General features: G+C 42.1%; 1 protein-coding gene across 1 annotated transcript; it reads right to left on the minus strand.

Moving 5' to 3' along the window:
* Window positions 1–272: 272 nt before the first annotated feature.
* Window positions 273–8,172, minus strand: LOC122665922 (late embryogenesis abundant protein 18-like). Its single transcript, XM_043862049.1, has 2 exons — window positions 8,081–8,172; window positions 273–686 (listed from the first exon to the last, which is right to left on the minus strand). The coding sequence occupies exons 1-2, from the start codon at window positions 8,165–8,167 to the stop codon at window positions 273–275; spliced, it is 501 nt and encodes a 166-aa protein (XP_043717984.1). The 5' UTR covers window positions 8,168–8,172.
* Between the last annotated feature and the right edge of the window lie 5,204 nt (window positions 8,173–13,376).

Below are 13,376 nucleotides of genomic sequence, written 5' to 3' on the forward strand. Positions count from 1 at the left end.
TACTGTAACTGGTTTTTGCTCTCATGGTACTTTCAATTCCAATTCAATTCTGTCCAAACAAAAATTCCAGTTCAAACTTGAAAATTCCCATTACCGTTTTTACAAAAAAGAAGACATGGACACAAGTACAAAATATGATCACAACATCGCAGACACGAGTCGCGGTTTTCAGCACAAGCTATTTATATAGCTACAGATCATATATATATATATATATATGTATATATGGTTACGGAAGGGTGTTCGTGGCACCAGTCGTCGGAGTGGCCCTTTCAGTAGTGGCGGCCGCCCATGGGATACTCTCCACCAGGTGTCGGAATCGGACACTCATATTTGCCATGGTGGACGTGAAGGTGAGATTGCTGCTGCGCATCCAATCCCTCGTATCCTGAGATAGGGCAAGTGGGACCCGTTGAAGCCACAGTCGTCGGAGCTGCCCTGGCAGTGGGTGCACATGCCATGGGATACTCACCACCGGGCATGGGAATCGGATACTCATATTCGCCATGCTGGTGGTGTTGAGGGTGGCCGCCGTAAGGGTTATAGTGCTGCTTCGCATCCAATCTGACGGCCTTGTGCTGCACTTTCTCTTCGTGAAACTCCAAATTTCCCTGGACTTCCTTGGCTTTCCTTCTGTCCTGGGCCATCTCCCTCTCCTCAGGCGTCCTTGCTGATGCCTTTTCTATCTGCAATTAAATTATACATATCAATCAATACCAGTGAGAGAGAGAGAGAGAGAGGGGGAGGGGGGGAAGGTTACCGTTTCTTCAACTTTGGCTCGAGAAATGTTAACTTGCTGCTTAGCAGCACTGGCCATGTTTCTCAGGTTCTCTTTCACTGGCTGCATTTTTTGGTCTCAGAATGTTAAAGTGGATTACAAGCAGGTCTCACCCTTTATAGCCAAGTGGGCGGCTGCCTAGCGATCCTATTTTTTTGCCACGTGGTATCCGACATGTCACTATTGCAACAATGTCGGTTTCTGCTGGTGATAACGTTGTAAAGATAAACTTGATCTTCTGGCAAACCAAAAGAATCTTTTATCTTCAACTTTGGGTGCTGTCTGACTTTTACATCTTCCAAATTTGATGTAAAAGTCAAGAGAGTAACGATGTAAGTCGAGACCCATAACAGACTGGGAAACCACTTGACAGCAAGAGGAAGCTGGGTCAGTCAGTCAGTCAGTCAGTCAGTCGGTCGGCTGGTTGGCTCTGCTATATCAACTCTGGATGATAGTTCTCAAACCCAACTCGAGTTTGACAAACAATAGAACATAAGCCTATATTTCTTTGGACGCAGTTTCCCTCACCCACAGAATTCCTTGACAAGGGGTTCGGTATTATCAATTTCATAAAATAAGGATAGAGCATTTATGATCTTACATGGGTGTATTTTTGCAAATTTTTTTTTTATTTTATTTCTTTTGTATATAAAATAATTGAGGGTTCAGGTTTGTTGATTAACCTCATCGGACCCAACCGAATAAACTTGTAACCAGACCAATCAAGGATGTGTTTTAATATCAATCGGTCTTGACTTAAGCCATTTAAACCGAAAAACCGATAATAAATATGATTTGACCTTTTTTTTTGTCGGGGGGGAGTGTAGCCTCTAAACATGCAGGGCCACACACATTGGCATCATGGGGGTGGAAGTTCCACCTTTCATTGGGGGATAGGTGATTTGAACCATAGATGCCTTTGGACTGGAATCAGGATCCTTTGTTGTACCATATGGTGTGCAGTGCGCATCCTGCGGCACAACAAAGGTCACATGGCACGCATGTAGGGATGTAAACGGATCGGATTTGGCTTGGATAGTGCTATATCCGCATCTGCATCCGATTAGCTTTCAGACGGATTTGGATAGTGCTAAATGGATACGAACACGGATATGGATCAGATATTTTATCCATTTACATGTAAATATAGCTTTTCGGATAGCTATAGTCTATCCGTATGCGCATCCGTTTAGCTTTCAGACGGGTTCAGATAGTGTTAAACAGATACGGATATGGAAACGGATTTTGGCTATTCATTTACATCCCTACACTCATGGCACACATGACCTCTCTTGTAACACAGGATATGCACCACACCCTGTAGTACGACATAGGATTTTTATTGTTTGGATTGTTGTATCTTAAAGGTCGATTCGCACCATAGAGGATGACTACGATAAATTTTAAAAAATAAAAAATAAAAAATAAAAAAGTGACTTGTGACACACCGGCCAATTGATTCATTTGTAACGTTGGCGTTGTGATTATCAGTTCAGATCCTCTATGGCGCAGGTGCCCGTAGCGGCTTGTGCGGCACAAATTGGGTCGCACGTGCAATGACCACCTTATCCCCGCTCGGACAAGGCGTTTGGGCAGGGGTAAGGCGGTCTTTGTGCAAACGGCTCAGGCCGCTACGGACAATGCACTATAGAGGATCTAGATCCTGTGACTATAGTTGTTATTAAGAACACCGCATCAACAATTCCTAATCATGAAGTTTGTGTTGGATCGAGGAATAATCCTATATCTCATTTTTTTTTTTTTGTTTTTTTTTTTTGTATTTTTAATAATGGATTTTATTTTTTTTTTTATGATGAGAAAAAGTAACAAAAACTAAATATACATAGTAGGGGAAATACAGGTATTCCTAGCCATATTTTGAGCTAGATTAATGCAGAAATGGTTATAGTTGTTAACAAAAATCACCCCTTGAGAGTTGTCAGATATATATAATAGTTCCTTAAACAGGTTCCATGGCCATCGGCATTTGGTGGGAGATGGAAGAGTATCGGAGAGGAGCTGATTGTCCATCCATATCAACCCAACGCAAGCTGCATGGTCGATCCCTTTACGAACTGCAAAAAGAAGAGCTGTAAGAGCATCCCTAGGGGTTGTAGTTCCTGTGTCAAAAAATTGAATCCTGCCATTTAACAAAAAGAAATAGGACCATCCTGCAATGTTCAGTCCTGTGGAGAAATATCCTACACAGGGTAATTGAGCATAGGTAAAGGAATACTTATACGATTAACAGAAACAGGTCCTGCATCATCCATTACATCCTGGAAACAAGGGGATGTGGGGGATAGATTATGATAAGAGATCCAATTCTAAATCCATCGTAATACCCCTAAGGGATCAGTAACTTCAGTGGAATGGATCACCCTATTCTTAGTGATCCAAACAAAATAACAAGTAATAAAGAACAGAGTCAAAACCACACAACTAATTGTTTGTCCTTCTTAAGAAGAGAATAAAAAAACAAATAGAGGGAGTAGATGTTGTCAAACTTCAAAAACTCAGTTCTTAACCCCAATGGTCCTGCAGCCCAATGTGTCTAACCCAATCACAAGACAAGAAAAAGGTGCCATGAGGATTCAACACCATTTCCACAAAGAGCACAAGTTGAGTCAATCTGGATCCATTTCGACAGAGAAGCCCTGGTAGGAATTCTTGCATGTAGCAAACGCCAGAAGAAAATTTTAAATTTTGGATGAATTTGTAATTTCCAAAAGAATTTCCACCAAAGTAAATCAACATGAGATAAATTAGAGGGTGGTGAAAGATAACGAGCGACTAATTTAGTAGTGAGGACACCATTTTTGGCATGAACACACCGCCATTTATCCTCAGAGTCAGAAATCATCACAGATTGGATAAGAGAGGATAAAGATTGGGGGATGCATTTAGCAAGTAAATCAGAATTCCATCAATTACCATTTAAGAAGGAACTAGCCAGAAGTGACTTCTCAGCAGGTACCGGATTTGTGGGGTCCAGGTTAGAGAGATTACCTGAGATGGTAGGAATCCATCTATCAAACCAAAAAAAAGTAGAGTTGCCATTACCAATCCTTTTAATCACCAGTTGCTCCAGGTCAGGGATTCCAAGGGCAATACTATTCCACACTCATGAGCCTTTCTTAAAGTGCGTGGAAGGATCAAACAGGGAAAGGTTGGAGAAGTATTTGGCTTTAAGGAATCGGGCCCATAATGAACAGGGCTCCAACATGAGTCTCCAGCTGAGTTTAAGAAGTAAAGCCCTATTATGAGTTTTAGCCTTACGGAACCCCAGCCCCCCTCTAGATTTAGGAAGACACATCTTGTTCCAAGAGATAAGAGTATTCTTTTTTCTATGGCTCCCACCATTACCCAACCAGAAGTTTTGGCAAAGGGAATCGATCTTGCGGCATACAGTGAGGGGTAAACAGAAACAATTCATGAGGTAGGCCGGGGTAGAAGTAAGGACAGATTGAAGTAAAACTCCGCGCCCAGCAAAAGATAAGTGAGGGAGTTTCCAAGACGCCAATTTTCGTTGCATTCTGAAAAGCACCCCCTCCAGTTCTTTGGCCTTGGACCTGCCATGAAAAAGATTAGTACCCAAGTAAACGGAATCCTTAGCCATCTCCTTAATTCCAATTAGAGAACAGAGGGAGCGTCTAGTATCACGGGTTACATTTTTACTAAAATGGCAGCTACTCTTAGAGAGGTTAATTTGTTGACCAGAGAGGTCAGAAAACAGGTCAAGAACAACCTTAATAGTTAAAAGGTCTTCAGAAGTAGCAGGGCAGAATATAAAAATATCATCAGCAAACAGAAGGTGGGAGACTTCAGGGGCAGTTCTAGAAATTTTGATACCATGAAAAAGGTCCAGCTCACGGTAAGTAGAAAGGAGTCTAGACAAAACTTCCATAGCCACAAGAAAAAGATATGGGCTCAGGGGGCAGCCCTGACGGATCCCCCGAGAAGCAGTAAAGTGATCGAAAGGGCTACCATCCATCTTAATAGAAAAAGAGGTCGTGGAGATCAGGGGAGAGATTAAATTAATCCATTTTTCTCCAAAACCAAGGAACTGAAAGACTGAGAGTAGAAGATTCCATTCTATCCTATCATAGGCCTTAGACATGTCAATTTTAATAGCCACAAACCCTTGCTTACCTCGATGGTGATTAAGGTAGTGAAAGATTTCTTGAGCAATTATAACATTATCGAAAATCTGCCTGCCAGGGATGAAAGCAGCCTGGAAGGGGGAAACGAAAGTGTGAAGGGTACCTTTAAGACGGGATGCCAAAATCTTAGCAATTATTTTATAAGTAACATTATAAAGGCTTATAGGTCTAAAGTCCCCAACAGAAATAGCAGAATCCGATTTAGGCACCAGATAAACCAAAGTGTGATTGGTGCCAGGGGGTAGATAACTGGTATTGAAAAAATCCTGTACAAAAACCAAAAGGTCCTTCCCCCCAAGTTCCCAACATTTTTGAAAGAACCCCGCGTTAAAACCATCAAGCCTAGGGGCTTTAAAGGGGCCAATGGAGAAAACACCATTTTTAATCTCCTCCAAACTGGGTAAAGACACCAGCTCCCCAGGTGGGTCAGAGGGAAACACGGGAGGAAAAAGACATTCCACAAAGCTAGCTTCAAGAGGGTTGGAGGTCTTAAACAAGTCCTTAAGAAAGTTAGCAAATTCGAGAGCAATCGCCTTGGTTCCTTCGCAACAACCTCTGGAGTTGAAAGACCATTGTCGGAGGACCCGATGGTGAGACATGCATGTTTAAATAACCAATCAAGCATATGAGATTAGACAATTCTTTAATCTCATTTAATGTGTTTAAATCATGTTTTTTATTGTATTTTTTTTTTTTTTATAGAAAGAAAATTCATTGAAGAACTGCATCCATACAAGCAATAGCATCAGCTAAACCAAGCTGGATAAGCCACTGGGTGGTACTAAGCCAAATAATTGGAGATGGAGCCGACAAGGCAGACCTAGCCAAGAAATCCACTACAACATTGGAGGACCTCGGAAATTATGATTCACTACATTAAATTAAGGGATAAGTACGCGTACCCCCTTGTAATGCACCCAATATTCCTCGTACCCCCCAAGCTTCTGATAAGTCCATGTACCACCCCTCAATATTCCACGTACCACCCCTGTTTTACCCCCTTAATGCCATTTAAGTCCACACCAGGTATTAAATGCTAAAAGATGACCAAACTACCATTTCTTCTATCTTTTCTAAAATTTGAAAAGACCTAATTGCCCTGACCTATTTGCTAAAATTTGAAAAGACCAAAATGCCCTCATCTTCCCCAAATCATGATCTTCTTTTACATACCCAATACTACCACCACCACCACCACCACCATCATCACCACCACCACCACCATTAACATCATCATCTTCTTTGACCATTTGATGGTTGTGGTTTCTGGTGGTATGAACAAATAGGAATCAGATGATCCGATGTTATTGCAAGTGAATGTTATTTGGGGGGATGAAAGGCAAAGACAGTGAAAATTCATAGTTCAGATAAGAATTAGTGAAAAAAATGGTTTTCTAAGATCTGAAATACAAACGATTTAAGAGTCCTGTTCCAGTGTTCCTGTTCAGATTTTCAAATCCTGGTTTTCTAAGATCTGAGTTGTTGAATCTGACTTTTGTTGTTGTTTAAGATTTCATATCATTGTTTATTCACCAAATCAGATCATCATTGGTTTACTCTTTTGAATCCCTTACATCCTGCAATCGATTTCTCAATCCTGTCTAGGTTTTAAGAATCTAACTTGGACTACGATGTTTCTAGATTATATACTTTACTGAAAAGACCCTTCGACCAGAATATCTTCCATATTTGATTTGTTTCCATTGAGTTTTTAAATATCTTTTGAATCTGGGTTTTATCCCTTACCTGCGATTCTGGTTTCATTTGGATTTTCGAACTGACAGAGTTCTTATTTTATCAAACTAGTAAAGGACTAGATCAGTAGAGAGGGTGATCAAAGTCAAGCACAAACGAGCTTATAGGCAACCAATATCAAACATAGAGATTCTGGTGGGTTGTCTGTACATAGGGGGTTGCCCATTTGAATTCCCACTGAGATTAAATAATGAAAAAATCACCCTGATTTCTGAACCCTTGCTATTTCGTACGAACAATTGAGAGAGGCTATTCGTAGCTCGTGGGGAGAAGCTCTGGTTTGACAGGGTTTGGGTGCCCTAGTTAAGGGCTTCGTAGATGAGAATGGAAAGGGCGAAAATTCAGGGCCACGATCATGGAGTTGGTGGTGGAATCGGAAAGGTTGGGGGTGATACTGCTACTATCGCTGATAGGGCTTCACGGTGGGATGGTGATGGTGGGCGGTGGTGGTGGTAGGGGTGGGTATGTAAAAGAAGATGATGATTTGGGGAAGATTAGGGTATTTTGGTCTTTTTAAATTTTAGAAAAGATAGAAGAAAGGGTAGTTTGATCATCTTTTAGCATTTAATACTTGATATGGACTTAAATGGCATTAAAGGGGTAAAGCAGATGGTACATGGAATATTCAAGGGTGGTACGTGGACTTATCAAAAGCTTAGGGGATATGAGGAATATTGGGTGCATTACAGGGCTACAAGTACTTATCCCCCTTAAATTAATCATTGTACAACAGTTCAAACTTAAATTTAATTGCCCATCACCGTTTGACATGCACGTTGATTAATCGTCCACCAAAACGAAAAGCAAAGAAAAGACATGAATATAGCAATTCAGATCCTCTACGGATGGCATAGCGATTCGTAGCGGCCTGGGCGGCGCAGACTGAGCCGCCCGCAAAGACCGCCTTAGAGGATCTGGATCTTGAACATAAATAAGAACATAACGTAAGCGGTTTTCAGGAAATTAATATAGCTAAAGATATTTAGTTGTGGGAGGAGGGAGGGTGCCCAGCATCAGGTCGAGTGGGAACCGTGGCACCAGTCGTCGAAGCCGCCTCTGCAGTAGTAGCGCTGCCCATGGGATACTCCCCACCGGGCGTTGGAATCAGATAATTATAATCATAGTCGTCATGCTGGTGGTGGCCGTAAAGGTGAGAGTGCTGCTTCGCATCCAATCTATCAGCCTTGTGCTGAGCTTTTTCTTCGTGAAACACCATTTTTACCTGGTGCTCCTTGGCCTTCCTTTTCTCGTCAGCTATCTCCCTCTCCTCTGGCGTCGTTACCGCTGCTTTCTCTATCTGCAATTAAATCGTCATATTATAATATATCAATCAATACTCAGTACTGGAGGAGAGAGAGAGAGAGAGAGAGAGAGAGAGGGTTACCTTCTCTTCAGCTTTAGCGTGACCAATGTTAATTTGCTCCTTCGCAGCACTGGCCATGTTACTCAACTTCTCCTTCGATGACTGCATTTTCGGTCTTTCTATTTTACCAAACAACAAAAGGTCAAAATGGATTCAACAGACGATACTATCAGTTTACAAGATCACCACAACTCAAAAGCAGCACAATTATTCGAGAACAAAGAGCTACTTCTCTCTCTAAGCCAAAAAGGGCGGCTACCGAGCCCTCTTCATTTGCTGCCTCGTGGTGTCTAAGGTATCACTCAGGCAGTTTCTGTTGTGCCACATTGTGAAGATAAACTTGCTGTATGACAAACTAAAAGAATCTCTGAGGGTCCTTCCAGGCATCACCATGTCTAGTGAAACAGTTCATTTCAATAAGATTTTTTTATTATTATTATTTTCATAAGAATTTCTTAGGGTTCCTCTAAGCATCACTATAAATATTTTTTTAATTCTCATAATTGCTTTTGGGATTGGGCTCCTCTCCTTGGAGTGCCCAATGAGACATCCAACAGTTGGGATGTGTCGCACACATTTTGATGGCTATACTGGACACACGCCGAGATGTGTGCAGCAACCTAGTCGTCAGATGCCTCATTAGGTGATGCCTTCCAAGGAGAGGAGCCGAATCCTTACTTTTGCTAAGTTGGAGTAGAGTGGTAATTCTTGTAAAATCATTGTTCCCCTATTATCCCTCCCCTCTGGCTCACCCCCTCCATTCTCTTTGGCTCCGGCCCCAACCCTACCTGCCGCTCTCGGGTTCTCCCCTCGCACACCTCACCCCACCCCACCCTACTCTCTCTCTCTCTCTCTTTGTTTCACCCACTCCTCACAGTACTGGTGCAAGATCGGCCCTGACGGCCCAAGCCCACCTGGCTAACCCCGAGCCCGAATAGGGCCTAAGCTAAGATACCTTGGCCTTGAGGATAGGTCAAGGCTGAGAATTTTTTTCCCTGACGACCCGAGCCCGCCCTGAGCTCGAACAGAGTCTATGCTGAGAAACCCTGACTTTGAGGATAGGTCAAGGCTGGGTCAAGCCAGGCCAGACCATGGTTGAGGCCTCGGGCTGAACCCAGCCCAACCTGACCCTATCTTCTTCTTTACCTATTCTTTCTTCTTCTTCTTCTTCTTCTTCTTCTTCTGCCCAGCCTAGCCTAGCCCCTACATCTACCTTCCCCACTCCCTATGGTTAGGGCCAATTAGGGTCAGTCCAACCTGACCCTAAGGGCGGGTCAAGGTTGGATTTTTTTGGCCCTGAGTCAAAAGCCGGGCTAGGCCTAGGCTCAACCAAAGGGACTTGGTGTCTTCACATCCCTGAGCTCAGCACCATCATCTGGACAAAATAAAATCTTTTTAATTAGTTAAATCCATTTTTTATTTTTACTTTATTAGGAGGGATATTTTTCAAAAATCTTCAAAAAAAAAAGTTTTTTCGTTTTAGTCCAATCATGCCAATGCCCCAGGGTTTATTCTTCCAGTTTTGTATGTTCTGATAATTTTAGCATTATTGACATGCATTTTAGAATTTGTGGTAAGAGGGAATGACTGAACGGAAAAGGTGGCGGACATGTACTTAGTGCGGCCAACGTCGATCTTGTCGATGGGAGTGATGTTCACCTATATGGGTTGAAGTTCTGCTGGAATGATCAGTAGCAGCAGGTAGTAGATGGGAGAGATATTCACTGGAGGTGAAGATGCAGTCGTCTCTTGTTCTTCAACCCCTCTCCCCTCTCCTCTGCTCGTTTGAAATGATGTGGATAATGAAAGAAAGAAAAAGAGTTAGTCGTTTATAAGTAAAGGTATTTTGGTTAGTGATGGTTTTTTAATAACACCGTTAATGGACTGGGGTTAAGTAAAACCAAGTGTAAAAATTCGGGGAGGTTTGAGTAATTATCTGAAACGCAGGGGAGATTCGTTGAATTGTCAAAAAGATTAAGAGAGGTCTAAGTAATTTACTCAAATGTTTATTATTTGATAAATATCAAACGGGCAAGAGATTATTGTTTGGTCATGTAGCCTCTGCATTAGTTTGGGGGCCAATGAGAATACATGCAGGAGCATCTGTTTGGATGAGATTTTTGATTTCATTGAGGACTGAACGATTATTTCGTATGCTCTAATAACCATGCAACAAAGCAACTTTATGTTTCCCATATCCAATAAATGAAAGATCAATGGTGATTGAATGAACCGAGACCTAACACTTTCTTTGGACCGTAACAATATTTTGGAATCATTTGAAATCAATTTAATTGTTACTCTTGGGTTATGCTTGTGTGTTCTTCACAAGAGATATCATCACTGCAATTGTACGCATGACAGTGCTCCTTCCACTCAAAGCATTCCAGGCATCACGCCTCAATAGGGGTGTCAATTCCAGGCCCGACCTGGCAGAATCGAACGAGCCCGTCCAAATAAAGCCCGGCCCGGCCTGTTTAATAAACGTATCGGGCTTAAGCCTTAAGCCCGACACGTTTAGTAACCGGGCGGTCCCGGTGTGGGGTCTTAGCCCGTCGGGCGCCCGACCGAATGCTTGCCCAACCTAGCCCAACCTTATTTGCTGGTTTTGAAACCTTGTGAACTAAATATTTATAAATTTTAGTGGCGTGTTTGGTCTTTGGATGATCTATCAGGTTTTAAATTAATATGGGTCTTGAAAATTTTCACTCTTGGTTGATGGATTAGGTTATTAATATACATATACAACAACAACAACCATAACTATATCCCAACTAAATGGGGTCGGCTACATGGATCCGAAGAGATCATGACAATAATAGAAATAATAGAAGTAGAAGGGAGTAAAAAAAGTAATAAAAGTAAAAAGGAGTAAAAGAAATTAAAAAAAGATAAAGTAAAATTACTAGGGAAAAAAATTCTATACAGTAGTCAAAACAGCATCCCAAAAACATCTAGGGGTGTCAACCGGTCGGGCTCGGTTGGTCTCGGTCGGGCCTCACCAATTTTATAGGCTGCACCGTGTCCGACCGTTTAGGCATTCGGGCTTGCCTTAGGCGGGCATGGTACAGTTTCATTTCGGTCGATCGGTGTTCGATCTTTAATCGGGGCAGCCTTATTCGGGCTAAACGGGCCTAAACCGAGTCTAAAACGGGCTAATGAGCCGTTTAACTCTAAACGGTCTCTAAACGGTGTGGGCTTACTAATTGACAAGCAACTAGATTATTAAGTTCAAACCATCACACCGTTGGGCACTCATTATACACCTCAATTCAAAATCAAATAAAACTTATCCCAACTAAAATAGTAGCAGAACACCGAATAGAAGCACATCTAACAAAGTAAATAGAAGGAAAAATAATAGCAGCACAACACCAAATAGAAACACTTCTAACAAACTAGGTAGAGGGTAATAAAAAAATAGCAACACAACACCAAATAGAAGCACATCTAACAAAGTAAGATCTAAAAACTAAAATTAAGCCTCATCTCACCTACGTTAAGTGTATCTAAATCTAACCAATAAATGTCAAAAACCAACAAAAAAACAAACAAAAAAAAAGAAAATTTGGAGGGAAGGGGAGTGGAAGTTTATAAGTTAAAGGGTCGGGCTGGGTCGAGCTGCAATAGGGCGGTCTAGGTCGGGCCTAGAATCGATCAGTCTGGTCTGGTGCTTGACGGGCTAGAACCCCACACCCGGACCGTCCGATTACTAAACATGTCGGGCTTAAGCCCGACATTTTTAGTAATCGGGCCCGGCCGGGCTAGGCTTTAACCGGGCGGGCGAGATCGGGCCTGGCGGGCCAAGCCTAGAATTGACACCTCTAGGAACATCCCTCTACAAGGGGTTGGCTACACGGGTCCTCATCCTCCAAACAACTCTATCCGCGGTCATACTAGGATCGAGACCTACCACATGCATATCCTTTCTTACGACTTCCCCAATACTCATTTTAGGTCTGCCCCTACCTCTTTTAGCTCCTTCAAATTGAATCTGGTCACTCTTCCGTACTAGTGCATCCATGGGTCTCTGTTGGACATGATCATATCACCTCAAGTGGCTCTTACGGAATTTGTCCTGGATTGGTGCAACTCCCAATTCGGTTCTAATACAATCATTCCTTACTCTATCTCTCCTGGTTTTGCCGCACATTCTCCTCAACATCTTCATTCCGCTACACTCTTTTCGGTTCTAATATGTTATCACCCACTCTCATATCAAAACTGATACAGTAGCTTGACCCCATGTAGCATGAGTAAGCCCAGAAAGCATTGGACTTTAATTGATACCTTGATTAACTTATTTACCCATATTTTGAGGACCACATGATTAGGATTTTTTTTCATCGTTAATCAAAACTAATAAACCTAAGAAGTGAGGAAAAAAAGATTAGTTGGTTATTCTATTACTCTTAATCTGTTAAGGCCCGTTTAGAGTTGAACATGCCCACAGCCAGCCCGGTTATGGGCCCGATTACACTAGCCTGATTGTAGCTTGAAACCCGACCTAGCCCGACACCGAAGACTTTAACGGGCGATCATAGTGCAGGCTTTAAGCATCGTGAGGTCCGGCTAGGCCCAACCGAACCCAATTGAGCCCGATCAGTTAACACACTTACACCTCAAAGTGGTCCAAACGGCCGCAAAGTAGTACGAGTGAGTGTGTCAAATGGTGTGGTTCCGGTTTGGTGCACATTTTGCAAGGGAGAAATCAAAATCACCCTTGATAAGAATCACCTAAAAATCAAAATCATTTAATATGCATTGCGGTTTTAGCGGTTTCTATTCGGTTTTTGTTATCTGTTAACAACTGGTTTACATGCGGTTTGTAATATCAATTCACATCCAATTTCACTTTTGTACCTTTTAATTCTATTTTTCATTTCCTTGTTATGTAAGAGAAGTAATGAATCATAATATTTTAGACTGCTTAACGCCTTTCTTAAATAAATCAAAATATTCTTAATCCCCATTTTTTACATGGTTTATATTCGGTTAATCAACGATTTTCCGATTTTGAACCAAACCGAAGCGATAACAAGACCTATGAAATCAGAATCGCATGGTTTTTTATGGTGTGATTCGATTCGATCGTCGATTCCGGTTCCGACAATCGTTTTGGGTTCCATTTTGACACCGACTAACTTACTCCACGAGTTTCTTCCACTGGCAATCACGTTACCAATGGGTTTGCCTGCACGATCCACCAACTTCTTCCCAATCGCCACCGATTGATACGCCAGAGCCAAAGCCAAAGCCTTGGATCTGCAGCCATACCCTTCATAATAATGTAAAAAACCTGTCGAGATGGCAGTCA

The sequence above is a fragment of the Telopea speciosissima genome, chromosome 6 (assembly GCF_018873765.1).
Source record: "Telopea speciosissima isolate NSW1024214 ecotype Mountain lineage chromosome 6, Tspe_v1, whole genome shotgun sequence".
Taxonomy (NCBI): domain Eukaryota; kingdom Viridiplantae; phylum Streptophyta; class Magnoliopsida; order Proteales; family Proteaceae; genus Telopea; species Telopea speciosissima.

Bases quoted from the DNA above. Each gene is read 5' to 3' on its own strand.
- LOC122665922 (XM_043862049.1), bottom strand. From the start codon at position 8,167: ATGCAGTCATCGAAGGAGAAGTTGAGTAACATGGCCAGTGCTGCGAAG. The intron at 687-8,080 runs GTAACCCTCTCT...ATTTAATTGCAG, and splicing joins ACGCTAAAGCTGAAGAGAAG to ATAGAAAAGGCATCAGCAAG.